Source organism: Nannospalax galili, unplaced genomic scaffold, assembly GCF_000622305.1.
Source record: "Nannospalax galili isolate Female #2095 unplaced genomic scaffold, S.galili_v1.0 scaffold734, whole genome shotgun sequence".
In the NCBI taxonomy this organism is placed as follows: Eukaryota; Metazoa; Chordata; class Mammalia; order Rodentia; family Spalacidae; genus Nannospalax; species Nannospalax galili.
This window is the reverse complement of record NW_008337073.1, coordinates 3,089,057-3,116,556: the sequence shown is the minus strand read 5'-3', so window position 1 is coordinate 3,116,556 and position 27,500 is coordinate 3,089,057. Positions and strand designations below refer to the sequence as shown.

The window sequence follows — 27,500 nt, the reverse complement described above, 5'->3', positions numbered from 1 at the left end:
AAGAGGTATCAGAGACATACAGAAATTTCCATAATATAAAGCAGTACATATCAAATGTTAAGGAAAAAAGTGGTTCCACAGTGCTCTAAAGATTCAGCAAGAAAAGCAGTCCCATCTGCTTGGGGCGAGGCCAGGGGTCTACTTTAAGGAACTATCATTTTTGATGGGCCAAGGAAGTCAGGAGTAGAAAAGGAGGTCAGGGGCTTGATCCAAGCAAAGGGCCATGGACCAGGACACACAGGTAGGACACATCTGGATGAAGCCAGCTCCAGCCCCCCTTATTTAAGGTCACATATGTGAACTCTCTAGGAGACCTGGTATTGAGTGGAGAGGATGAGAAAGGAGATCTTAATGCGAGGGCCCTTCTCCATGGGAGTTTCCTTCCCTGGCATCAGGAACTCCTATGGCCATTTGTTAGGACAAGCTTTCCCAAGGGGAGGAAAGGAAGCTTGTAGCTTTTCTTGAGCACTCTCTTCCCTCCTCATGGGCAGAGACACTGGAGGTATGCACTGTCCTGAGGTAACCCAGGGCAGGTTCTTCAGGAACTTTCCTTAAATTACCAAGTAGGGAAACCAGTGGTAAGAGGAGGAACTGTGAAGTTGTTTCACGGTGTTTATTTGCATATTTTATAGACGACATTTCAAACCATGAGAAACAGGCCGCTAAGTACATCCTGTACCCCTTGGAAACAAATGTGCAAACATCTAAAATCCAGAGGAGTATAAACTGTAGACTATGGAAACAGAAATCCTGCATCTTACATATTTCCCTGATGTGTGAATTTGTGGCCTTGGATGAGAAAAGGGGACCTATAGTTTATAGTTTGAAAACTATTTAGACCTTGAGAAGTCTTCATTGAGGCTAAATCAGAAGGCCCTAAACACACTGATTATTGTTAATGTGACACATGGTGGTTGCAACCTGGCTCTGGACTATCAGGTAAATATTAGTTCTTGGATCACCTGAGCCTGTGAACTGGAGCCCAACACACCCGAGGAGCCTGAAAGTACAGCTGACTTCACAGGCACATTTTTAATTACTCGTTCATGAATTCAATTAAGTACTTAGCATGATTTCAGTCTTTCATACTCAAAAATTTCTGTGTTGGGCTTATACTAAGAGCTCTGAATGGATTATCTTATCCTCCCAGCAACCCTGCACTATACTCGTTTTCATTCTCCCCATTTAACAGATTAGGAAGCTGAGGCACAGAGAGGGTAGGATGCTTGTTATCTAGGTTATCTAGCTAGTAAGTAGGGGTTCTAACATTGGGATCCCGGCAAAGCTTACGCTGAGCCATAATTCTTAGCTGTTAGGCCATATGGGCTGGCACATTTGTGAAATTGTCTCGGACTAGAAAAAAAAATGGAGCGTGCTTATTCAAAACATATATTTATCCTAGTGACCTCATAGGCCATTCAGTATTCAGGAGGAAATGCCACGGAACTGGAGACTCAAGTAATGTGGTATAAATTTGTTTACTTTTCAGCACTTCAACTGGAAGACCTCTGGATGCTTGTCTCCCTCCCACTGAACAGAGCAGACCTTTCAATTTAGGTTTATGCCCAACTGCTCTTGATAATTTTTGAAGCTGCGGAGGCCAATTCTAGGAAAAAATAACACTGCGGAATCCAGCATGATGCAATTTGAATGCTGGCACCTTTGCTGTGGCTCTTCTTACATAAAGCGCCTTATTGAGGGTCTCCCTCTGGTCAACAGAGGTGCACCCTGGGCCAAGGGAGCTTGCCTGTGCTGAGGAGAAAAGTTGTGCAGTGTTTCCTGGCTTGCGCTAGTTGTTTGCCCTGTCCTTTAGCTGGCTTGTGGGCCAGGACTCCTGCTGTGCATGGGCAAGCAAATGCCAGTCCTGCCACTCTTGAGAAACCCCGAGTTCTGGCTCTATAATTGGCCCAACTAGAAAGGACCTCCCCCTTTACCACTGCCAGGTGAATGAATTCTCCCCAGCCCTGTGTCCAGAGTGGTCTGAAAAATCAGCTTGGCAATTCTGAAGAAGATGCTACTGAGTATGTTAACATAAGACTCTAAACTATTCAAAGGCTGAAGTGCACCTTGAGAAGCCCTTTACAAACATGTGTGCCCATGTGTGTCCACAGCCCCCAAGGGATGGATGTCCTGAGTGGTCAAACAGTTTGATAGAAGTGAAGCCCCTCCCCGGGCTCCTGTTTTGTCTATACACTATTTTGTTTAGACAGGAAGGAGGAAGTTGAAGGAACTGTTCTGACAAGTTGCTGGAAACCTTGCAAAACTAAAGTTGTCCTGGGTACACCTAACCACTGTGCTGTTTTGGTCAAGGCTGAAGTTAGGCAAACATCCATCAAGACCTGTCTGTTGCTTTGTCTTGTAGACACCAAATGGACTGCTTCTGACCCCGAGTCCACTGCTCTCCAGCATCCATTTCTGGAGCAGCCTTAGTCCAGTCGCTCCACTGAGTCCTGCCAGGCTGCAGGGGCCTAACACGCTGTTTCAGGTAAGTATTGGAAGTGAACTTTTAAACATACATCATCCAAGGGAGGCTTTTCTCTGAATCCTACTAAGGCTCAGATGGTAGTTCCTGCCACATATTTGGTTATTATGTTAAGTTTCCAAGGGGAGTCCATAAGGATTGGGCTACATAACCTTTTAGAGTCAGTCTCATTGAGACAGAAAGTATGCCCATTTCAGGAATTGATATATAGAATTATTATCTCTTAAAGTGTTCTGGGTCTTTCCATTTGAATAGGAGAACTATATATTTATTACAGAAAATGAGAAGTTTAAAAATGATTAAGACTTTAAAATATTAATCTAAGTAGTCAATGTAAATGTATTCATTTGAAATACACTGAAAAATAGTGAATACTTTTTCCCATACTATAAGTTACCTGCATAGTTCTATGAATTATTATCAAGTTCTAATTTTGTAATAAAATAGCATGTAGAAATTTGGCTAAAGAGTCAAGAAGACCTTGCTGACTTAGATGAGCATATTCATTATTCATTCATAGGCTGGAATCTTGCAGGAGGTGCACTTGGCTATCATGTAGATAGCAGTATTTTCTGAGTCCCAAGGACTGCTACTCACTCAAACACTGTTTCTGTTTGAATATATGATTACAGGCACAGGAGTGAAGCAAAGGTGGACAGGGCCAACTCCCCATGCCCCTAATTCTTGCTTGGTCTCATCCAGTCTTCTTCCTCTGCCCCAGTGTAGCTCACCCCAAAATGGCTGCAGTTCCTTGGCTGCCCCTGCATTTAGCATTTTGAATTAAGACTGCCTGTTGATCCAGCAAGAGATGGGAACTGTATTCTGTTCACTGTGGTGTCTCCCAGCATCTAGCACATCACTTCGTCCACAATGTCAGTCATTACTGATGACTATCTAAATAACAAGATGCCAAAGCACAGATGTCAACAAAAGATGTTAAGAAATTCAAGTCTCTCATCTTCTGAGTGTCATTTTGCTCATCAAGGTCAATATTTGCTGAGTAACTCTCTGCCAAAGCATAATGTTATATACATGGTGGGATTTAGGGTCTCACTAGAAGAATGGGGGAGCTAAAGAGGTTTTGATTACTATCTTCCTCCTCTGGTTTCCTAGCAGGGTTGGGGTAGAGTGTCGTGATGTAACTATTCCCTGGAGTAATCAGGTTTCTTTCTTTCCCTAGCCCTTATTCCCATCACAAAAACCTCAGCTATGATTAGGCACAACTAACATGTTATTATCACTGCAACTTGAGCACGACAGGAACACTAGAAATAGTAAGCAAAAGGCAATGAGCAAGTGTATTTTGGAAGGTCTTCTACTAGAAACAGTAATCTTTTGGTGAAGAGAAAGACTTCATTTCCTGAAAAAGTCTAGAGTAGCAGTATTCCAGTAGATGTGGAACAGGAGCCGTACAACTCATTAAGTGCTTTTGGAGCAGGACTGCAATACTTAATCTAAGACTCTAACTTAGCTTCTGCAGCATTAACAATTTCTTATTTCTGTTTTTATTGGGAGTTCTGCCTTCTCATTGGTACAGGGCTTGCTGACCTCCAAGGGGAGTCCAGAGTAACAGGTGGAATCACAGGTTTCCAGTCCAGTATTCCCAAGAGTAAATAGAGCTCATGACCACAATGATTTGACACACTGTCAAGCTGAGAGTTGGGAGCTGTGTGTACCACATGCCCAGTGGTTCTCCAAAACCAGTATGCACCTGAATCACCTGACAGTAAACATGCTGGGCCCACCTAGAACTTCTGATCATGAGTTTTGGGCAGGGTCTGACAAAAACCGTCCACTCACAAATGCTCTGAACTAGGCACTGTACTACACCACTGTAGATGAGGCGTTCCTCGTTTATGTTTAGGATTCTGCAGATTACTGCATATAAAGGCCATCTGCTCAGAGTTTTGATTTTACTTTCACCAAACAGACCTATTTTCTCCCTGAAAAGACAATCTTGTTGAAAACAAAACAACACAACACAACAGCCTGGTTGGCTGACAGCTGCAGGGCCTGATGCTCTCAATTTGTGACTGGATCCATGAGACAAGTTTGTGCCTTTTAAAATACTATTACTATTCTCATGAAAAAGAGCAGCTGAGTGCAGTAAAAGTCAGAGGTGGAAGTTTTAAAAATGCTGAACAAAACATGCTAAGAAGGGGCTGGAGAGATGGCTCAACAGTTAAGAACACTGTTCTCACAGAGCAGCCGGGTTCGAATCCCAGCACCCACATGGCAGCTAACAAATGTCCGTTAAATCCAGTTCCACAGGATCTGACAGTCTCTTCTGTCCTCTGTGGGCATTGCACGACACAAGTGCACTTACCTACATGCAGGCAATACACGCATACACGTAAAAATTAATAAAATATTTTAAAAAACATGCTAAGAATAAGGTTTCCAGTTTTTTAAGCTAGACATTAAAATGGACAGAATTTTCAGAATTCAAATTGCCCTTCTAAATTAAGAAAAATAATAAACCCCATTTACATGTGTTCTAAGTATGTTGGTAGAATGAAAAAGTAGATGTGGCCTACAGCATATTTTGAGTGATATGGGCAAGTTTCCCATGTGACCCTTAGAAAAGCAAATAGAAATTCTTTAGAAAAGAGTTGATAGATCTGAGGAGTTTCTGCACAGAAGATTCCAAGACAATTATTTGTCTACCTTCCTGTCTCAGGGAGAAAGGGATTGAGATAGGGTCTCACACTGTAGTCCTGACTGGCTTAGAACTAACTACAAATTTGTAGCCCAGACTAGTCCCAAACATGCAGCAGTCCTCTTGCCTCAGCCTCCTGAGTGGTGGTGTTAGTATACGCCTGGCACACTCAGCCTCCTGAGTGGTGGTGCTAGTGTACGCCTGGCACACTCAGCCTCCTGAGTGGTGGTACTGGTGTACGCCTGGCACACTCAGCCTCCTGAGTGGTGGTGCTAGTGTACGCCTGGCACACTCAGCCTCCTGAGTGGTGGTGCTGGTGTACGCCTGGCACACTCAGCCTCCTGAGTGGTGGTGCTGGTGACACTCAGCCTCCTGAGTGGTGGTGCTGGTGTACGCCTGGCACACTCAGCCAGTTAGAGCAAATTAGAGCAGGTATGGCACAATTTCAGCGAAGAGGAGAGAAGAAAAGACACTAACCTTTCTGGAAAAGGCACACTTTCTAATTAAGAACTGTTTTAGGAAAGAGAGGTGCCAAAGACACAGTGCTAAGTGTGAATCTTGATTTGCAAACAAAAACTTTTATTTTATCTAGTCAGTTTGGCACTTCGAGCTCATCTCTGAGGTATCTGTTCCACTCTAGATTTTGATTACATTTGATCAAATTTGGAATTCACCTTTCAGGTATTGATACATATGGAAACAAGGTAGATGAAAAGTCAGTTTCCAACTGAGAATGTGTTCTGTAACTTTCAGTTCAACAAACCCAAGCCAGCAAATTCTGCACTCTTCTGTAGCAGGGCCTGAAGGAGATACACAACACACGAGTAACAGAAGAGTAAACAAAGTGTGCAGCGGGAATCCCAGGGACAGAGGAGCACCTTCCAGCTGGGGACTAGATAGAGGCCAAAAGCAAGAAGTTTCACCCAAACGGAGCTGGGAAGAGTGACAGGATTTCAATAGAAGAACATAGTTTAGGACTCAGTAGATCTGCATGGTTCAGAGATGGGGGTCTGCAGGAAGGGAGCTGGTGACAGAAGAGCAGGTAGGAAAAGCAGCTGTGGGCCTTGCATAGTGTGCACAGGAACTTCCACTTTCATCTGTTGGTCAACCTTCTTACAGCACAGACAAGAGGGTGAGAACTCTATTTCAGAAAAAAATGCCACAGATATGCATGTGGAGGAAGAATTGAAGAGCAAGCTAAAGGAAAGGAAAATTAAAATTATTATACTAGGGACTAGAGAGATGGCTCAGTGGTTAAGAGCACTGACTGCCCTTACAGAGGACCCAGGTTCAATTCCTAGCACCCATATGGTGGCTAATAACCGTTTGTAAAGCCAGTTTCAGGGGATCTAATGCCCTCCTCTTACTTCCACAGACATTGCATGACATGGATACACTTACCTACATGCAGGCAATACACACATACACACAAAATAATATTTTAAAAAATTATTTATTATTATGTGTATGCGTGTATTGCCTGCATGTAGGTAAGTGCACCCATGTCATACAATGCCCACAGAGGTCAGAAGAGGCTATTGAATTCCCTAGGACTGGAGTTATGGACAGTTGTTAGCTGCCATGTGGGTGCTGGGATTCGAACCTGGGTCTTCTGCAAGAACAACCAGTGTTTTTAACTGCTGAGCCATCTCTCCAGCCCTATAAATATTTTAATAAAAAAATCATACTACTTCAGATGCTGAAGGGAGAATCATCTTTTTCATCATAACGGTGGGTGGGAATATATTTAGCACACATTTCAGAGGATAAGTAGGCTTAAAAAAAGGTAAGACTGAGTTGGGTTAGAGGAATAAGTGGGTAGTAAAAATTATGTAAAATCAAAGATGGCTGACTAGAAGACTGGGACTGCTATTAATAGCAGCTGCTAATATCTACCAACTTAGTTACACGTGGCCTACTGTGTGACAAACATTGGTCTAAGCCACTCTGCTCAATAAACACTCCCAGTAGTTACACTCTCAAAGATGTGATGCTGCAGTTTACACTAGTATGTGGATGAGCCCTTGTTCCAGTTGAATCTGTATTCCCAACCCTCATTCTCAGTGATCTGGAACAACAAAGGGCAGGTTTTGTGGGACACAGCATTGGGGACATCTCAAATGGACATGGCTATCAAATCCCAAGTATGGTATTGGAGAAAAGAGACTAAGAACATGTTTGGGGAATGTTGCAATTTAAGAAGAGATGCAGTGGGGAAAAAAGCCAACAGAGATGACTAAGAGACCTGCCATTTGGAAAAAGCAAGCTAATCAAGAGAAGTCTGACAACTGGGTATATAAATAGAGACAGAAACCAGCAATTCTTTCAAAAACACAGAAAAGCTAATGAAACTAAAGGTGATTCTGTAACCACCACTAAAATGGGGAGGAGGGTATGGCACACCTAAAAGAGAGACAATCCAAACTATCCCAAAAGAGTGAAAAGTCAAGACCAGTCCTGCCAATGTTCACTTAAGTCAACTGGGAATAGTGATCAGGAATATGGGCCTTAAATAAGAGTACAGACTATATGTAATTAGATTCGGAAACACAGTTGAAATAAGTTCTGGAGGAAGTAAAAAATGTCAAAGCTCCAGGAAAGAAAGAACACCTCAAACACGCCAGTTGCCATTAAAGACATTACAACATTAAATAAAGACGCCCCTTAACTCCTATTGGGTGGTTTAGTACAGAAAGATTATAGTTTGAGTTAAAACTTGGTTTTGCTGTTTATAAGCTATGACCTTTAGCTAATCGGTCCACTTGAACTTTTCTTCCTCACTTATAGAGGATAACAAAACTTACTTTATTGCCTCTAGATATCAAATAAAATGACAGCCCTTGATAAGCAAAAGGAACTATATGTGAAATACTGAAACAGTCTGAAAATTGAAAAAAATGTATTTACTTGTTCTACAAATATTTATTGTACTTCTAACATGCCAGGCTCTGATATTTAGTACCAGAGTTTAATATTTAACTTTCCTGGACTAAAGAGGAATTAGGTTAGAAAAGCACTCAAGAGATCATTTTGACACATTTCATCCTTGGCAATGGAAACATCTAGTCATGAATTGCACATATTAAAAGGAGGCTTTTACTTACTCTTGCTTACTTGGGTGTATAACTGATGTAGTTGTTTGAGATGAAACATTATCAAATCCTAATAACTTTATTCTACTGTTTATCATTCTAGTTAACTAACAATACAGACATTTTACTGTTGGCTACTTAAGGGTAATCTTTCTAATATGCTTGATAGTCTTAATAAAGAATTTTTCTCATCTTCAAAATAAAATAGGTATTTTCTAGATTTTTAAAATTCAAAACAGTCCTCATTAATTATGTGTGTGTCTGTGTGTGTGTGCACTTGTGTGCAGGTACCCATGGAAGCCAGCAGATCCCTTGAAGCTGGAAATGACACAAAGTTGTGAACCACTCAACATGAGTGGTGAGAATCAAACTCAGGTCCTCTACAAGAGCAGCAAGCACTCTTAACCACTGAGACATCTCTCTAGCCCCCAGTCCCCATTTTTAATAAGCACTGAGAGATAACTTTGTAATAGTATGGAAAACTTATATAATCTTAGAGATTACAAATTCATATATAGTGTCTTGGTTTCCAGTTTTTTCCTCAATATTTAAAGCAAATCAGCGTTCTACATGGCTTAGAACCTTTTAAAGAACAGTATTAGCACACACTTTATAACAACATCGGAAGTGCCCATTTTTTTTTTTTTTTCCGATAGCTTAGGCACAAAGAATAGGGGCATTTTCTAGGACTTATTCTCTAAGTAACCTTGCAGTTATTTTGTAAAATAAGATTGGCAACCAACCTCCCATCACAGGGGTGATGGGAAAACTAACTACCTTGGTCTGTCTGTGAATGTATGAAACTCCCACTCTTTTCAACGAATTAGTAATGATTATTTAAAACCTCTTTTGTTCCCCTACAGTTCCCCACACTGCTGAACAATCACATGCCAGTGCCAATCCCCAGTCTGGACAGAGCTGCTTCTCCAGCACTGCTTTCCTCTAGCTCTCAGAAATCCTGATGATGTCTTTCCGCAATTAAAGACTCATTAACTGATGAAGCAAATTTGTCCCCATTGGCTAGTTTACCTGTGTCATGAGAAGGACATCGTGAAACCCTCTGTTAATTTGGTTTGCACTTTTCATAACATGGATAATCTAGATGTATGTTAGCATTTTAAAAGCTGTTTTTTATATATTCAAGTATATATGAAAACCTGTTTTGCATTAAGTGGATTTTAATGTTTTTGTTTTTATAGCCTCTTAGCTCTTAAGTGTTGAACACTTGTTGAGAGTGAAAGCCTTTCTTAATGTTTTCAGTATAACTAATAAGGATGTGAAGCTTTTTCTCTTTAATTCTGCATATGCTGACCTTTGCTTGTATACACAATGTAACCAGCTGTGCCTTCCTTTGCATTTAGTTTTATGTAAATGATTTATATATATTTTAGTACTAAGAAAAAAATGTTTGAAAGACAAATGAGTATCAAACAGCTCTTGTAGAATTTCATTATTTTTCACAAGTAGGCAACATATGAAAGCATAATCGTATCACTTTTTTCTTTTTGCTTTCAATTGTGTAAGAATTGCCTTAGAACCTCTTTTGAACTGAAATCCAATAAATGTAATGTCCAAGTAATGTTTTTATAAGAATGAACTAAGCCATATTTAGACAATAAACATTCTTTTAAAAATGTTCTAAAGTGCATTTTTAAGAAGATAGACTTTGAGAGGCTAGCCTCTTAGCTGTTTACAATGTCCTTTATCCTCCCCAATAAAAATCTGGTATACCACACCACTCTTAAGAATTTTCTACGTTCATGTAATACTTAAAAAGATTAACCCTGCTTCTCCTGATTTTTCCATAATCACACCCATCTGGTGTTTTTACTATCAGTGAGAGTTAAGGTTTCTTTAAATGCCCGGCACTACAATTAATATTTAAAAATCTAATGTTTCAGGGATAGGGGTGTAGTTTAGTAGAGCGCTTGCCTAGCATATGTTGAGGCTCTGGGTAAAATACCCAATTCCCTGCCCCCCCCAAAAGAAAAAAAACCCTAATGTTTTGGACCATGTTCACATATGGTAATGAATTCAACAACAACGAAGCATTTTTTTTTTTAAATAACAGGTTTCTGCATCTGTATAGATACAATTTTGATAGGTTAAAAAAAACTGTAATACAAAGAACTGGGGGCGGAAATAAAGACTTTGCTTCTGGAAACAGACACAGGAGACACTGCTTTCTGTTCCTTAAATGTATGATGACAAATTGTTCAGGAATCCCACCATTACATAACAATCTGGAATGCTCTGCATTGTGCTGTAGGTTAGAACTCCGATGATAGTAGCCCAGCTTCTGGTTAGGAAGCTCAGCAGGCGCCACACCTGTACACAAGTACTTATGATTCCAGATTAGATTCACTGTAACCCTTAACTACCAGCAGTAAAAACCAATCTGAAACGTGACTAAACAGATGATCCAAACCACACGCTAAATAGCAGGGATTATGAAAAAGGATAAGATGAAGTTAATAAAAGCACACTTCTTGACTTCTCAAAATTTTCCAATTATGTTTACATACTTAGAAACTGAGACTTTCAAATGAAATTGACCAGCCTTCTAAGTGGGGAGGTTTGTCTTTATTAAGGGGTGGGGGGCAACCAAAATGGCTCTAAAATCCACAAATAAGACATTCCTGCCACTCCCTCACAGCAAGGGTACATCTGTACTAAAATAAAAAGGAGCTACTTCAGGGACCTGTTACAGAACACAATCAACCAGAGCTGGGAGGGGCTTTGGAGAATGCTTTCCTGTACCTGTTTCCAGGTCAAAACGCAAACACAGGATAAGGTACAAGAGAGAGGCTGGGTGTTACCGAGGGCCACACAGCTCACTGAAGGTAGAATACTGGCCAGTATTCTGTCCAGTTCTGCTTCCTGATGCCTAGCTTTAAGTGACTACTGGTCTAAAACTGTGTTGGATAGAGAAACATAAAGCTGGGCCATTTATGACTGTTTGATCAGGTAAGAACACATTCAACGCACAAGATTCTTGTAAGGAAACTGAAGGAATTAATGTGCACGAATTTCAACCAAAAATTAATTTTAAAATATACATGCTGATTGGAAATGTTCAAATGACTATACATTTGGTTTATGTTTTCTTTTCCTCCAATTATTGTGATTATCTTATACTCCAGAGCCATTGATTAGAAATGGAAAGTTTTGATGGATTAAAATGTTCAGTGTAATGGCTGGAACTGGAGATAGTGAAGAATTAATAGTTCTGCCTCATTTTCTGTGTGTTTTTAACAGAATTATTTTAAGCCAGAAAATAGGTTCCAAAGAACATTAACTTTTTCTCTCTTTTTATGTTTGCTTAATCAGTGTTTAACTGCTATGGCTGGTTTGAACTTTATAACCTATATTAGAGAACCTGACTGTTGATCTCTGTATACATTTTTTTCTATGATGCAAATCTTTGTTCACTTTCATGTATGTATCATTTTTACTGTAATATTTTTGTTGAATAAATACTTTGTGATAAAAAGTGTTTAGAGGCAAGTGGGTTAGTTTACTTCTAATAACTTGAAATGACTAAAACTCCATTTTTCTTTATGTAAACAAGCTGGACCAGGCTGGAGAGATGCCTCAGTAGTTAAGAGCACTGACTGCTCTTGCAGAGGACCCAGGTTCAATTCCCAGTACCCACATGATGGCTAACAACCATCTATAACTCCAGTTCCGAAAGAATCCCGATGCCTTCTTCTGACCTCCATGGGGATTGTACAACACGGGTGCACTTACACACATGCAGGCAATACATTCATACACATAAAATAAAAATAATAAAATACTTAAAAAAAGCAAGTTGGAAAAATGTGCTTTACTACCTACCCTTAAGTAAGGCACATCAAAGAATGCTTTAAATACAAATATGTAAAAATAAAAATACCAGGCTAGAGCTATGGCTTACTGGTGGAGGACTTGGCTACCATGTGTAAGACCCCAGGTTTAAACCCCAGTACGACAAAAACATAAACACTGAAAAAAATAGGGGAAGAATGGAATGGGTTTGAAAAGTGGTCTGATCTTTTAAGAAATGTGGCTACACTGTTCAGTGGGTAAGAGCTCTTGCTATATAAGCATGAAGACCTGAGTTCAATGTTCAGCACACACATTAAAAACTGGGCATAGTTGTGTATGCACCAGCATCATGGGGTGCAGAGAAAGGCCTTGGGCTCACAGGCCACTAGTCTAGATGAAAAGGAGAGCCTTAGGTCCAGTGAGAGACCGTCTCAAGGGAATAAGGCAGTGAGTGATAGAGCAGGGCATCTGATGTCTTCTTCTGATGTATGCACGTGTGTACATGGTGTGTATACCCACACAATATGGGGGTACACCACACACACACACACACACACACACACAGAGAGAGAGAGAGAGAGAGAGAGAGAGAGAGAGAGAGAACAAAAACAAGTTCTGTCAACTGCTCTGTACCAAGATGGAATAAGGAAACAGAAAAAACAAGGCACAATTTTTCCTTTTAGCTATTTTGTTGACACAGAGGCATGTGAACTGCCAGACTTGATACTAAAGGTTCTTATTTTTCCTGGTCTCACTTCCAGGTTAACCTGGTTCTGCTTTCAATGCTCCATGTGGACTGATTCAAGGAGTTGTGCGTGTGTGTGTGTGTGTGTGTGTGTGTGTGTGTAAAAGAGGAGGAAGGGAGAAATAATGGATTAGCAGAGACCCAGTATGACATGTTCAGTATCACTACAGTGCAAAAAGGGACAGAAATTCATAGCCACCTATGGTATAACACATATCTATCAGTATGGTGGAAAATAATTCACTTACTGAAGAAACATTTGAAAACCAACTGTTTCAAGTAAGCACTGCAGAAATGTTCCTTCTACTCAAGAAGAAATTTATTTGGTTCTGTTTATAACAGTTCAACTCAGTTTTATAATGCTCTTTATGCTTTCTCCCCACAGGCATCTCTTCTCTGCATCCATACACTCTCTCATCATACCCCTCAGGTTGTTCAGTGCTGCCTACAGGACTGACATTATGCTTAGGTACCTTCTTCCAAATGAGTCTGGTACCTAAGATTCCCATCCCCCCTTTTTTCTGGTGTTTTTGAGACAGGGTCTCCTTGTAGCCCCAGCTGGCCTGGAACTCGCTATGCAGACCAGGCTGGCATGGAACCCACAGAGATCCAGAGATCTGCCTGCCTCTGCCGCCCAAGTGCTGGGATTAAAGGCATGCACCACCACGCCCAGCCTAAGACCCATTTTTATTTCATTACATGGCATAGCTTCAGTTAATGACAATAACTATAAATTACTTATCACATGCCAGGCACTGCTCTCAGTTTTTTACATGGATACAGATATCCTCCCACACAGCTCTAGGAGAGAAATACTATTATACTTCATTTTATGGATGGGGAAATGGAAGCCTATTGTGGCTAAGTAAATGACTCAAGGAGACAGAGTTTGCAGACTTCAAACTTAATATTTTGATTAGAGCGACCATGATGTGGACCAATAGTGCCTAAGAAATTTAAAGTAGTAATCTACATCTTCATATAGAACAGATCCTGGCATATATAAACCTTAAACATAAATCTTTGCTGTATCACTGTTTGCTGAGGAAGCAAATTCTCAATAATTGTAAAGCTGGCTCTACCTGGACTTCTCCTGTACTGACTTTATTCCCAGCCCTATGCATTCTCTCCCCTCCGTGTGTGTGTAGAATAATTTAATTATGAATTAGTTCTTTTGTTTCTAAAAAGTCTCACAGGTTAGCCTGTTTTTTCTTAATTTTTGACTGCTGTATCTGTCATTCAAAGAAAAGAGACAAGGCTAAGTCAATATAACATAAGTGATAAATTTTACCTATAACCAAAGGTTTCTTCATACATGCATCTTAACAAATACTATTATTTCCTTAAAATATATGCCGGGTGTGGTGGTGCACGCCTTTAATCCCAGCACTCGGGAGGCAGAGGCAGGCGGATCTCTGTGAGTTCAAAGCCAGCCTGGTCTACATAGTGAGTTCCAGGCCAGCTGGGGCTACAGGGAGACCCTGTCTTAATCAAACAAAATATACTAAGCAATCAGGTGAGACAGCTAAGTGGATCTATCTATCTATCTATCTATCTATCTATCTATCTATCTATCTAGAGATATCTGGTATGAGATATAATTATTTTCTTCACAAGGCTTATGATTTAGTGAGTGGTAACAAAGGGTGACAAAGTTGTTATATTTTTAAGTGTACGGATAATACTAGAAAGAAGGGCAGCAAAATAGGACATGCAATCCAATCTGAGGTAAGGTAGGACAGGGTACAGAGAAGTCCTTCTCCAAGAAATAACTGAGATTTGAGGGGTAGGAAAGAGAAGAGGAATAGAAGAAAATAGCAAGTAGAGGAAAGAGAAGGTTTAAAAAATGGGCAACGGAAGAAATATTTGAGGAACAAAGATCAGTATGGTTGGATTTATTCCTACTGAGAAGAAAGCTAATAAATAATCAAATGAGATAGTAATGTGAAATACTTAGTAGCAGTAGAGTATGAATTCAAAAGGAAGGAGGGGGTTTCCAGGTAGCTAAGACGTAATGAAAAGAGTGACTGGTTAGGAGTCTGTGGAAGAGCAAGACAGCTGGACTGAGCTCCCGAAGCTATCTTCTGGTGATTTTCACTGTTTCTAGGGGGAAAAAAATGTATGACCACCATCCCAAAATGGCCTACAGGACCCACACCACCCACACCTCATCCATTCATTATTTAAGCACCTCCAGAGGGAAAACAGCAAGACAAAGACTGTACATCAATGCACCTGAAGAAGGAGCTGAAGCTTTAGCAAGTCATCCCTAAGTAGCACTGTTCTAGGAAGTCTCAAGTCTATACCCACTAGCATTCTCTCTCTTGTCCACAGCCAAGTAGAGCATCCTTTGGATGCTGAGCTTTCCTAAGAAGTGTTAAGACAGTCACCAGCTACATCTTTATGTTCATGTCTGCAACTTGTCCCAAGCATTTCTGTATCTTGACTGTAGTAGGATTGAGATGGAAGAATGCAATAGGGGCAGCCAGCAGTTCCTGCCCCAGTCTCATCTGCATGTCTCTATCTCCTCTCACAGTGCACACATGCATACTGAGCCCCATATCCAGCCTGTTCAACAATGGTTTTGTTTTTGGTCTCTGAAGGGGTGGCTTTCCAGAAATGTTGGGTTTTTTCCCCATTAAGTTGCCTTCTCTCTATTCTTCTTAGGGAGAAGCCACAAATGAAAAGACCTTCCAATCATCATAGATCAAGATCTTACATACTTTTCTCATCCAAGTAGCTAAATAATCAGTAATTTGCTCATATTCTTCCTATTCTGGACTGATAGGAAATCGGTGACTTCAATAGTTTTTCTAGGTCAGTAACAGAAACCTTTGACTTCAACTAGAAATGATGACAATGGAGACAATCTCCTGACCCTACAAACCTGGAATCTGAACTTAGTATTTTAAAATAATTTCCAGAGGGGAAACATGTTTCTTTATCTCTAAAGTAATACACTAAAAACTGTGACGTCTATCAAGCTTGTAAGCTTATACTGACACTTAACATTCTGATATAGATGAACATGAAATCAAAGAGAGAACTGATTTAAGACTCTAGAATATTTAAAAACCTAGAGCTATTGACATTAGAAATAATAAAGGGATCACATCTGGGGATAAATCTTTTTAACCCATACAAACTCAAAATAACTGTTACAGGAAAGGAAGGAAGAAAATCAAAATGGTCTATTATAAAATACCAACTAAATACAAAATTGTAAGAATGAAAGCTAACCTCAGGTTACTCCTAACAACTGAAGAGGAGAGGATATTTCCGTAACCCAGTCACTGATGCAGCAATACCCTAATGTCAAAGCTAGACAGACACTGCAAGGAAAGACTATGGGCCAAATGCTCCACGAATACAGGTAAAAGTCCTCAACAAAATACGAACAAACTGAATTAGGCAACATGTTTAACCAATTACAACCTGAGTACCTCTAATCCTAAAGTCTGAAATGCTTTGAAATCTGAAGTTTTTAAATAATGATGCTCAAAACATTTCAGATTTTGGAGCATTTCGGATTTCATATTTTTGGATCAGGGATGTTCAGCTAGTAAAGGCTATGTAAATATTACAAAATAAAAAAACCAAACCAAACTTAAAATATAAACCACTTCTGATCCCAAGCATTTTCATAACCAAATGGGACTTTTTCTCCTAGGAATGCAAAGGTGGTTTAACACAGAAAATCAATCACGGTAATACATGTCAAAAGAATGAAGACAACAACATGCTCATATCATACAGAAAAAGCAGTCGGGAAAAAAAACCCAATAATATCTCATGATGAAAATACTCTGTAAGGGGCTGGAGAGATGGCTTAGTGGTTAAGAGCACTGGCTTCTCTTGCAGAGGACCTGGGTTTGGTTCCCAGAGCCCACATGGCAGCTAGCAACTATCCATAACTTAGGAATATATTTAATCAAGAAAGCTAAGAATTACACATTGAAAACTAAATGTTGTTGAAAGAAATTAAAAACCTAAATAAATGGAAAGATATCTCATGCTCATGGACTAGATTCAAATTCAGTGTAATTCCTATCATAATCCTAATGTAGACAATTTATTTATTCATTTATTTTTGTTTTTGTGGAACCTGGAAATCTTATTCAAAAATTCATATGGAATTTAAAGGGATCCTGACTAGCCTAAAGTTCCAGGTGTTTCTAACCTGCAGCCTACAAGCCAGGGGCACCCATGAAAGCAGTCCAACACAAAAATCATAAACAAGTTAAAATATTATGAAATTTTTTAGCATTTTAAAAACTTGCTTGTATAGCTCTCAAGTATGAATTCTGTAGATGACAAGGTTATAATGTCAAAAGATTGGACACACCTGTTGGAAAACTCCTATTTCCTGATTTCAAAATTTACCAAAAAAAAAAAAAAAAAGGTTATAGTAATCAAAACACTGTGCTACTATCTGAATGGACAGACTACAGACACATGAACTAATGGAGTAGGCATCAACTGCCAATGGATTTTTGACAAGAGTGTGAGGATCAGTATTTTGGCCTCTTTTTTATAAGTGTTGGAAAATGAGTATCTTACATTCAAAAGAATAAAGTTGAACCCTTGTCTAATACGCCTAACTCAAAATGTAAAATTATAAAAACCTTAAAGGGGTCAAATGTTTATGATTTCAGAAAACTGGCAAGTTTTTAAAATATGACATCAAAAGCAGAGGCAACAAAATTAAAAATAGGCAAATTAGACTTCTTTTAAATTAAAATTTTTATGTATCAAAGGGATATCTTCAAGAAAGTGAAAGACAACTCACAGGAGGAAATAACTGCAAATTATGTGTTTTATAACATATCAAGAATTCATAAAGAACTCTTACAATTCAAAAACAACAACAACAACAACAACAAAAACCCTTATTTTTAAACTTGGCAAAGGAGCTAAACAAACTTTTCTTCAAAGCAGGTATACCAGGTATGCCCCATCCCAACCCCCAAAAGAAAAGATGCCCAACACAGCAAATCACTGGGTAAATGTAAATAAAACCTATACTGTGATATTACTTTATACCTATTAGAATGAATATAGTATTGGTATTGACAATAGAAAGTATTAGAGATGATGAAGAGAAAATGAAATTCTCAAAATTACTAGGAATTAGTAAAAGAGTCCAGCTTATTTTGAGAAGAAGCTTCTCAAAAAGTAAAATATAGAATTATGTTTGACCAGTAATTGTACTCCTAATATGTATACACCAAACAAGCACTGGAAACAGGAGCTACAACATGGGCACACACCAATGCTCACAGCAGCATTATTCACATGGCTCAGCAGATGAGTAACAATCAAAACATGGCTATTCATAACAGAACATCAGTCAGCCAGTTAAACAAATGAAGTCTGAATGCATGTTTAAGATGAATGAACTGTGAAAACACTTTTTTAAAAAAGAAACAAGCTCAACATAAAAGCACAAAAATGGCATGGTTCTACTTATATAAAATATCTAGAACAGGGAAATTCAGAGACAGAAAGTAGATTGATTATCAGAGGCTCAAGGAGGGGAAAACAAGGAATTATTTTTTAATGAGTTACATTTCTGAAATGCTAAAATAAATATATAAATAGATGTAACTACTGTGCAACTTTGTGAATGCAATTTGAGCCACTAAATTGTAAATTTAATTAAATACTGCCATTTTAACATCACAAAAAGGTAAAGAAAAACCAACATGAATTGTCTTGAGTTCGAAGATAGATTATAATGTGTTAAATATTCTTTCAAACTAGAATGCTAAAGACCACACAGAGTGCAGACCCTATTATACACCGAGAGCGATACTTTCAATCCATCTACCACCACTTGGGGAAAAAACCCCAAAGAGCCATCTTCTCTTACCTTAACAACTGGGTCAGCTTTAGAGGGTTTCTAAGTGCACAAAGTACAAGACTCCTGAGTTGTAATTCTCTTCGCTGCAAAGTTTCCAGGATCTGAATGCGGCTCAAGTGTCAACAAACAAAAATGAAAACAAGAACAACCTACACATACTTGTTTGCTTGTCAAATAACAAAATAAACATCCCTAGATATTTATTCATCATAGGAAGAATAATTTTATATAGAAACTGCATATATGTGTTCATATTTTATATGCAAGAATCAAAGTTATGGGTAACTAAGTACAGGCCAGTTTGCAAATCAACTTGACAAACCTGATACTTTATAAGAATGCCCTTATAAAATTATGGTGGAGATTATTAATCAAATGGCCAGCACAACTATAAAGCAGCAATCACTGTCAGCCAACTGAGATTACTTTTCTAAAAAGCAAATAAACCATAAGAAGAAAATGACCCCATTGTACATAGCCTTTTCCCCAAGAAAAAACAGTGACTCAACAAAATCACATTTTATACAACATGGAGATCTTGTTATTATAAAGTTCAAAACAAAATGAAGGGATTTTCACATAATATTTATAACCTTCAAAGTACAATATTAATACATGTCTGTCAGTTAGAAATAACAGCAGTTTGTTAGGCTACAGGGTTCAACATAAAACCAATCTACAAATGTGAAAAGCAGTAGTGGTCCAACAGTCACCATTACACAAGAATCTGTTTCTCTCAGAAGTTTTCTTAAAAATTAAAATTTCAGTTATCATGAAATATTAAAAGAACACCCCAAACATGCCACAATCACTATTCACAAATAAAGTTAAAATGAAATATACAAAAACTCACTTAATACTGTTAAATAACAACAATAAACTACAAGATTTCCTGAACAGAAATGGTAGGACCCTGAATGCTTTACAGTGAATGGTAGGAACAAAAATTAAGTTATGACTATTTTCATGATATAAGGCAAAAATTTACATGACCATTTCAAAATATACTAATTAAGATTTATAGTTTGTAAGATGCACTAAACAATAGTCCTTAAAATTAATACAAATGCTTAAAACACTGTTACCAACACCAAAGTGTTTACGATGTTCAAGGAGATGCATAATTAAAATTATACTATTTAGTATCTCTGATAACAGATAATACCTACAATGCTTTAAAGCAATCTCCTAAGTTCCCCTTTCTCTCACTTTCTAATTTAACATGGCTCATTTCAAAGACACAGTACAGCTTGCAGCTGATTCTAAGTGAATGTTATTGAAACACACAGCCCTCAAATGAAATAAATTGTTCCCCCAAATGAAGTGGCATTTAATAAAAGAAATGTTTAAAACAAACAACAGCATGATCTTTCATATTTGAGTGGACTTAAATGGTTAAATTTTAACTAAATTAAAGCACAATGTAAAATAATGGATTAAGTGCAGTAGCATACAAATATGTAGTAGATATTTTTTGAGTGAGGAACAAGTAAAAATAAATAATTTTGGTGTTTTGATTTATTGGTGTCTAATGTGAGAACCCCAAAATGTCAGGTATTCACTTGCCTGAATCAATTCCTGCATCACATGCTTTCTTAAACATAATGTGCTTATCAGTCTCTCAGCTACTCTATCTGCGACGTTCATAAGAAATTGTATGTAGCATGAACTCAGTGTTCAAGATGGCTCACTTATTTTACTGTTCGGCAAAGCTAAATATACATTCCAGGAAACACTGCGTTTAATTTTTAAAAAACAAACAAAAACAAAAAACGCAGCAGTAAAACAATTTGTGAGGATAAACAGATGCATTCACATATAATAAAGCCACTGCAACTTCTTTAGGCATTCAACTGTTGTGTTAAATAAACAGACAGTAGTTATTTAGCAGCAATGATTCCGCAATAAATAATGCACTGTGTTTCTCAGTCCTGCACAAAAACTGCAGCTATAGTTACATCGAGAGCGGTAACCTACTGGCTCTACTGGCAGAGAAGACCTTAAAACCAACTGTACAAAAAATTGTCACACTGTGACAACAAATATAAAAACAATCTGTAGGTCTGAAATAAAAAAGACTCCACTGTGAAGAGGACAGTGTAGACAAATGGAGATTCCAAGTCCACCAAAAGAAATAATTGCCTTCAGATCTGAGTCCTTGATTGATAAGAAAGGCTGGGGGCTGGGCTTGAAACCATGTTATCAGACTTAAAAGAGCATGCTCTGTCTTCTGTTCTTCCCATGTCCTAAAATATAAAGTCATTTTATGAGGCAGTTCAAGGTTCAGTTTTATCCCACATACAGCATTTGGTGACTCTAGGAAGCTAATGTTCCCACCAGCAAAAGCTAATATTCCATGGTAAGAGTGTATCAGCACTGTCTTAAATGACCCTTTTGTTGATGGGGTCAGTCTACAGCTTCTATGCTTCGAAGTGATGAACCTGATGACTAGGCAAGCACAAGATGTGTCTTCTGCCTCAGGTACCAGGGCTGGCGAGTGCAGTGATCAAGCCAGGTCACTTGTAAAAGGTCTCTGTGCCATCTGCAGCTTTCAGGATCCCTGACTTGACTGAGTCAGATTTCTCTCTGAAGATTTACTGAGCTGCCCACATCATACAAAAAAGTGAGTACGTGCAATGCTAAACATACAGAGTCGTGGAATGCACTGTACATTCATTTTTACATCAATAATTTTACTGATCAACTTAAAACCCAAAAGCTTGGTTCCACGCAAAAATTCATGATCGACACGTGAAATGGTTTATGACAAACACACCTGTCTCTGGATAGGAAGAATTTCGAAAACCTGGGTCCTTTTGCAACTGAATCTCTTTCAAACTGAATATTGATACACCTAAAATGCACAGACAAAAATGATCAGGCATATTAAAAACACATATAACCCAACTGTAACAAAGTATTTTAAAAACATACAGTGATTCAACATCAAACATTTATACTATACTCCCAAGGTTATGGCCCTGTTGAAAGACTTCTCTTGTTCTAAACAAAAACCAAATGAAGTAATCTTCCTTCAGAACCTTTCTCTGACTCTGCTTTAAAAAATTATGCAGCTGGGCATAAGCTACCTTCAGACTGTTAGTGAAGAATAGTAGGTAATAGGTTTGTAGATAGTAGATAATAGGCTATAGTAGCACACACCTGTAATCCCACCACTTGGGAGACAGGCAGGAGGATCATCACAAATTCAAGACCAGATTGGTTTATACAGTGAGTTCAAAGCTAGCCAGTCTACTAACAAGATACCATCTCAGAAAGATTTCAGAAAAAAAAAGTACATTACCTCTCATTTCTAATCTCTGTCAGACAGTCTTTCAAAAAAAATCTAGCAAATTCTAAGTGAAAAATCTTAACGATTTCTATATTTCAACTGGCTTTGTTATTAAAATAAAGTTACATAAACCTCAATCAGTATTGCCTAGTAAAAAAGAATGGGAAATTAATGAAAGCTTTTCACAGGTCAGTTCCCAGACATTCTCCTACTTTCCCACCTATACCATTTTAAAAGTAAAACACTGGGCTAATTTAAAATGCCATGAGCAAAACTGAAAAGTTACCCCAGGCATGGGAAATTTGCTATTTCAGAGACTTAGTAATAACAAAATTACCATTTTCTTGGGGATAGTAGAATCAAATGACCATAATAGGAAAGCCATTTTTATATCTATCTCAGGGAGGAAACGTACCTTCATGAGGAAACCATCTTACATTTTGCTTCACTAATCTCTATAGAAATCAATCTCTCTCTCTCTCTCTCTCTCTCTCTCTTCTCTCTCTCTCTCTCTCTCTGTGTGTGTGTGTGTGTGTGTGTGTATGCATTCTAGCATGTGCATGTGGCCAGAGATTGACACTGGATGCCTTCCTCTATTTCTTTCCATCTTATTTTATTTATTTATCCATTCATTTTTTTCTTTAAAAATTAAAAAAATATTCTGTCATTATTTTTATGTATATGCATGCATTGCTTGCATGTATGTAAGTGCACCCACATCATGTACCATCCGTGGAGGACAGAAGAGGGCATTGGATCCCCTAAACTAGAGTTAGGAACAGTTGTTAGCCTCCATTTGGGTGCTGGGATTCAAACTCAGGTCTTCTACAAGAACAGCCAGTGCTCTTAACTGCTAAGCCATCTCTCCAGTCCCTCATTCTTTCTTTCATTTATTTGTTTTAAATTATGTATATGTGTAGTATGTGTGTATGAGTATGTGCAGGTACCCACAGAGGCTAGTGGTATAGGGTGCCCCTGGAGCTCGAGTTACAGACGGTTAAGAGCTGCCTGACATAGATACTGGGAACTGAACTCTGGTCCTCTGCAGGAGCAGTAAATGCGCTTAGCTACTAAGCCATCTTTCCAGCTCCTTCACCTTGTTTTTTGAGACAGGGTCTTTCCAGAACTTACCACTTTGTCTTTGCAGTAGCCAGAAAGCCTTTGGGATCTGGCCCCTCCCCTCCCCAACACTGAATTTACAGGTGTGTATCATAGTGCTCAGTTTCTACGTGCTGGGAATCTGAACTGACCTCGTTATGCTTAAGCAGAAAGCTCTTTACCCACTGAGCCATCTCCCCAGCCATAGAAATCCACTTCTAACAACAAATTGAAGCTAGATTATGCCTAAGGATGATATTAACAGATGGCATATTTCAACTTAAATCAAACAGGATTGATGACTTATATCTAAGTATTACTGATTTCTTAAGAGAGTAGTCAATGTGCTCAATGTTACAAGAAATAAAACAGAAAACAAGTCATACACCTTCCTCAAAGAAAGTAACAACAACAACAAAGACTAAAATTTTAGGTATGAAAATCAAACATCTCTTTCTAAACCCCTAATCCACTAATCTTTAGTCCTGGACAAATAAAAATTAAAGGGGAAATGCTTTAAAATTTCTCTTACTCTCTGGTAAAGCATGTATTCTTGGTCCCAGACTTCGAAAATACACATGTTTCATGGCTTCTTCTGCTGAAACCCTTTTCTTAGATTCATACTGTGAAAAGACAAAGAATTGTTGCATTATCATTTTCCCTAATTACTGTAAAAAGTTGAAGAAGGGAAAATTGGTATTTTAGGACTATTTTTTAAAGACCTTGATTACTTAGATTATTTTTCTAACATCAATTCAAACTACTCCTGAAACACTCAAATTACAGGAATAATTGTATCTTGGCTCCACATTTCCCAGGTAAGGATGGCTCTTAACTGAAAAGCATAAAAACAAAAATTAAAATATTCAATCTTTGATGTTACTTTTCTGTATGAACATCAATGTACTGGTGGAAATGTATCCAATGTCTTTACACCAGACATTCTTGATAGGTAGTTCCCACCACCATTTCTCCTTAATGATACAGTCTAGATTTATTCAAGATGCCCATTTGTCAGCTCTGACAGAATGATCATGAATCTTAACTGTTCTAAGTTTAAGGCCTATTATTACAGTCTTGTTCCCCAGTTCCCAGCCTCTCTTTTGGCCAAGAAGGCTTGGGAGGAAGACTTGCTTTCAGGCTGTGAGAGGACTAGCAGCTTGCATGACTCTTAGCCAACCTCTTTTTCCTGCTTTGGAGGGGAATATGAGTGGTATTTGGAGGTGTAGCATCCTGTATAGCAGTAAGCAGTAAGGAGAAAGACAAGAGAACATGACCTGCAGAGAACGTGGCCTTGAACAAGCTCGTTTCATTTTTACTAGTGGGATTTGAGGGAGGTATAATTGATTCCATTTTAAGTATGAGGAAACTGATATTCAACTATCCATTTAGCATTCATAAAATATGACTTACCTGAAGGAATTTTGTTATCAACTCAATTCCTTCAGAATCTAACCTAGAAACAAAAATAAAACAAATCAAATGTTCATTTATTCTTTATCTTAGCTGATACAAACTTTTCAGATAAAATTATCTTCGAAATGTTTTCATTTGATAAATTTAAGTGCCCTAAAATAGCAGTTCTTATTGCTTTAGCCTTAAAAGACTTCTCTTGCATTTGCTTGGAACAAACCAAAGACAACTGGGCTGCAATTCAAATTTTCAATATTTAAGAAAATGATTAAAATTATAGAATTTTTAAGTTAGCATTCTATCTCAAAACATAACCTCTACTATAAGGAAACTTTTCATGGTGGATCAATTTTCATTGTTCTAATAAAGTTAAGAACATCAAAACATCACTGTCCTAATGTATAAGTGAAAACAGAGACAGTTTCCCCAAAATGCATCACTGGTGTCTGAAATAAACACAGAATCAAGCCATCAACAAAATTATATAGAATCACCTGCTCAGAAATCAAAATATTAAGTTAATAAAACTTCAGTATAAGGGTTACAAAACAATGGTATGGTCAGTAAAAACTGCTAACTAAAGTGATGAAGTCAAGGTAACTGAGTTTGCACTGGTGTGGGAGCAAGTGTGAGAAGAAACCTCAGCTCAACAGGTGACGTTTTGGATATTGCATCTTGTAGAGGGTAAAAGGGAAGCTTCTATTCTTCAAATACAAATGTCAAAAACACTGGCCAAAATAATAATGGCCTGTCTTGTGCCCAAGTCAAGATTTCACTTGTAATACTGAGATTCCTATAAATAACAATAAAGCAATTTTACAGAAAGTAAAGCAGAAATGTTATTATGGTCTCCATGGCATTGAGCAACTTTTTTTTTCTGGTTAAAGAACCTACCTATAGAAGCTATAGAATGCTAACACATGCATTCTATATTTAGTTTACTTGCAGTTCAATTCAACTTACATACTTTTGTGATTCTTGGTCACTGAAGTATAAAATTATTATGTCAATGGAAGGAAGAAATTAACTTAGATCACACACTGTATTTGTCCCCAACCCTTACTGTATAAGTACTTCAAAAGATTCTAATTAATCACAGAGGTCTGCTCTTTTTCACTTAAGAAAAAAATACCTGGGTGCATGATTAATTAGAGGTTGTGGTTTATATTTTGGAAAGTTGTAGTTCTTGAATTCATCATTTGAAGAAACACCTGGCCAAGTTTCCTGAGATGGAGTTCCTGAATTAAAATAAATAAATTTATTAAATATACATAAAAATTTTATCAATTATATATGAAAACATGTATAAACAGGCACAACTAAGAGAATGTTTTAGTGAAAATACATTTTTATTATTTATTTCAACTAAAAGTAAAATGATTCTCATCTGAAAAAAGCCTGAATGATTGTCTATCTATCTATCTATCTATCTATCTATCTATCTATCTATCTATCATCTATCTATCTATGACTATGTAATGAAGTCCCAAATAGGATAAAGCCTGGCTCTTTTTCCATTCATGTAACACCTATGCTAGAAATAGTTCTTAATAATATGTAGATCAATTTTCAATAACTTCTCTCTTCTTTCACAAAACCTTAATTGCAAAGAGAAGCTAAATGAATAGTTACCTAGAAAGATCATAATAATTAAGCCAACTGTAATTCTTATACATAATAGCTATATATGATTTAGAGGTACAGTCTTAATATAACTGGTCAACTGCAGGTATAAATCACTGGGAGATTTCTTTTGTTACCTAGTAGTCGAAAAATCAAGTGCAGTTCATCTTCCACAGTTGATCCTGGAAACAGAGGTCTTCCAGATGCCATTTCAAAGAAAATGCAACCAACTCCCCTTTAAAATGTATCATGAGAAGAAAAAAAAATCAATCCATTTACATATTAGGAAACACAAGAATTTTTCTCCCTCAAGACTGTCTCTCTGAAGAATTTTATTTTAGCTTGCTGCAAAGGTATTTTAGATCCAACTAATTTATTAAAATTTACTATTCCAATTTCCATATTGCTAATTCATTTTTCCCACTTAAAATGTCTAGCTCTGTCCTCTGTATGAGTGTCAGAGTAACACAATGGCTAATAGTGACTATAGTAATCTGGGAGATGACAGTGGCCTAAGCTAGGGCAATGGGTAGCATGGGGAGAGCAGCAAATGATTTGTGATTATGATGTAGAAAGTAGTGACTGAATATGCAGTTGCAGGGTAGTGTGTGTGTGAGTGCACGCATGTGCGTGCATGTATGTATTTGCATGCACACCAGAGAAGTAAGGGTGAATAGGGACTCAGTGAATAGACTCTGTCATTCAGGAACTATATGGGCACATACACAGTTAAGACATAGTACTTCCACAAGGGCTCACATCCATAAAACTGGATTTCACATAGTAAAGTACCACATAGAAAACAAAATGACACATTTCCTATGGAAAAAGCAAATTGAACTATTTTACAAGTGCTATGACCCAGCACTACTCCTATGTAAATATGCAAAAAACCTCAAAGCAGAGTCTTGAAACAATATTTGTAATCCACATTCACAGCATCATCCTTTACAACAGCTAAAAGATGGAAGAAACTTAAGTGCCCATCAAGAATGAATGTATAAACAAAATGTGGCATAAATACACAATGCTTTGAGGAAACTAGGATACACACTACAATGCTGATGAAGCCGAATGATATTCTGGAAAATGAGTTAAGCTGAAATAAGTCACAAAAGTATGACTCCACTCACATGAGGCACTTGAAGTAGTTAATTCAGAAACAAAAAGTAAAATGGTGATTGTCAGGGATCAGATAAAGGGTAGAATTGTTGTTTGATCAGTATAGTTTCAGTTTTGAAGATTTAAAGAGTTCTGAAGGTCTAAAGATGGATAGTGGAGATGGTTGTACAAATGAACTTAGACAAAACTGTACAATTGGCTGGGCGTGGTGGTGCACACCTTTAATCCCAGCACCAGGGAGGCAGAGGCAGAGGCAGAGGCAGAGGCAGAGGCAGAGGCAGGCGGATCTCTGTGAGTTCAA

The 27,500-nt window shown here is 38.0% G+C and overlaps 2 protein-coding genes across 3 annotated transcripts in view; one reads left to right on the top strand and one right to left on the bottom strand.

The window, feature by feature from the left end:
* Positions 1–10,678, top strand: part of Elk3 (ETS transcription factor ELK3) — a 68,866-nt gene extending 58,188 nt beyond the window's left edge. The window contains exons 4-5 of one of the 2 annotated variants that reach the window (XM_008832063.3): positions 2,363–2,485; positions 9,097–10,678. In XM_008832063.3, the coding sequence (XP_008830285.1) occupies positions 2,363–2,485; positions 9,097–9,195 (222 nt within the window). In that variant the 3' untranslated portion in view covers positions 9,196–10,678. Of the gene's footprint in view, positions 1–2,362; positions 2,486–3,114; positions 3,142–9,096 lie in introns of those variants that run through there. The other variant, XM_029563087.1, reaches the window with a different exon arrangement.
* Positions 10,679–19,155: 8,477 nt separating this feature from the next.
* Cdk17 (cyclin dependent kinase 17) overlaps positions 19,156–27,500 on the bottom strand; it is a 108,550-nt gene continuing 100,205 nt past the window's right edge. Inside the window, exons 12-17 of the mRNA XM_008832061.3 lie at positions 26,215–26,312; positions 25,587–25,692; positions 24,455–24,497; positions 23,574–23,664; positions 21,428–21,505; positions 19,156–20,897 (exon numbers count right to left, since the gene is read on the bottom strand). Coding sequence (XP_008830283.1) covers positions 20,860–20,897; positions 21,428–21,505; positions 23,574–23,664; positions 24,455–24,497; positions 25,587–25,692; positions 26,215–26,312 — 454 coding nt within the window. The 3' untranslated portion in view covers positions 19,156–20,859. The remainder of the gene's footprint in view (positions 20,898–21,427; positions 21,506–23,573; positions 23,665–24,454; positions 24,498–25,586; positions 25,693–26,214; positions 26,313–27,500) is intronic.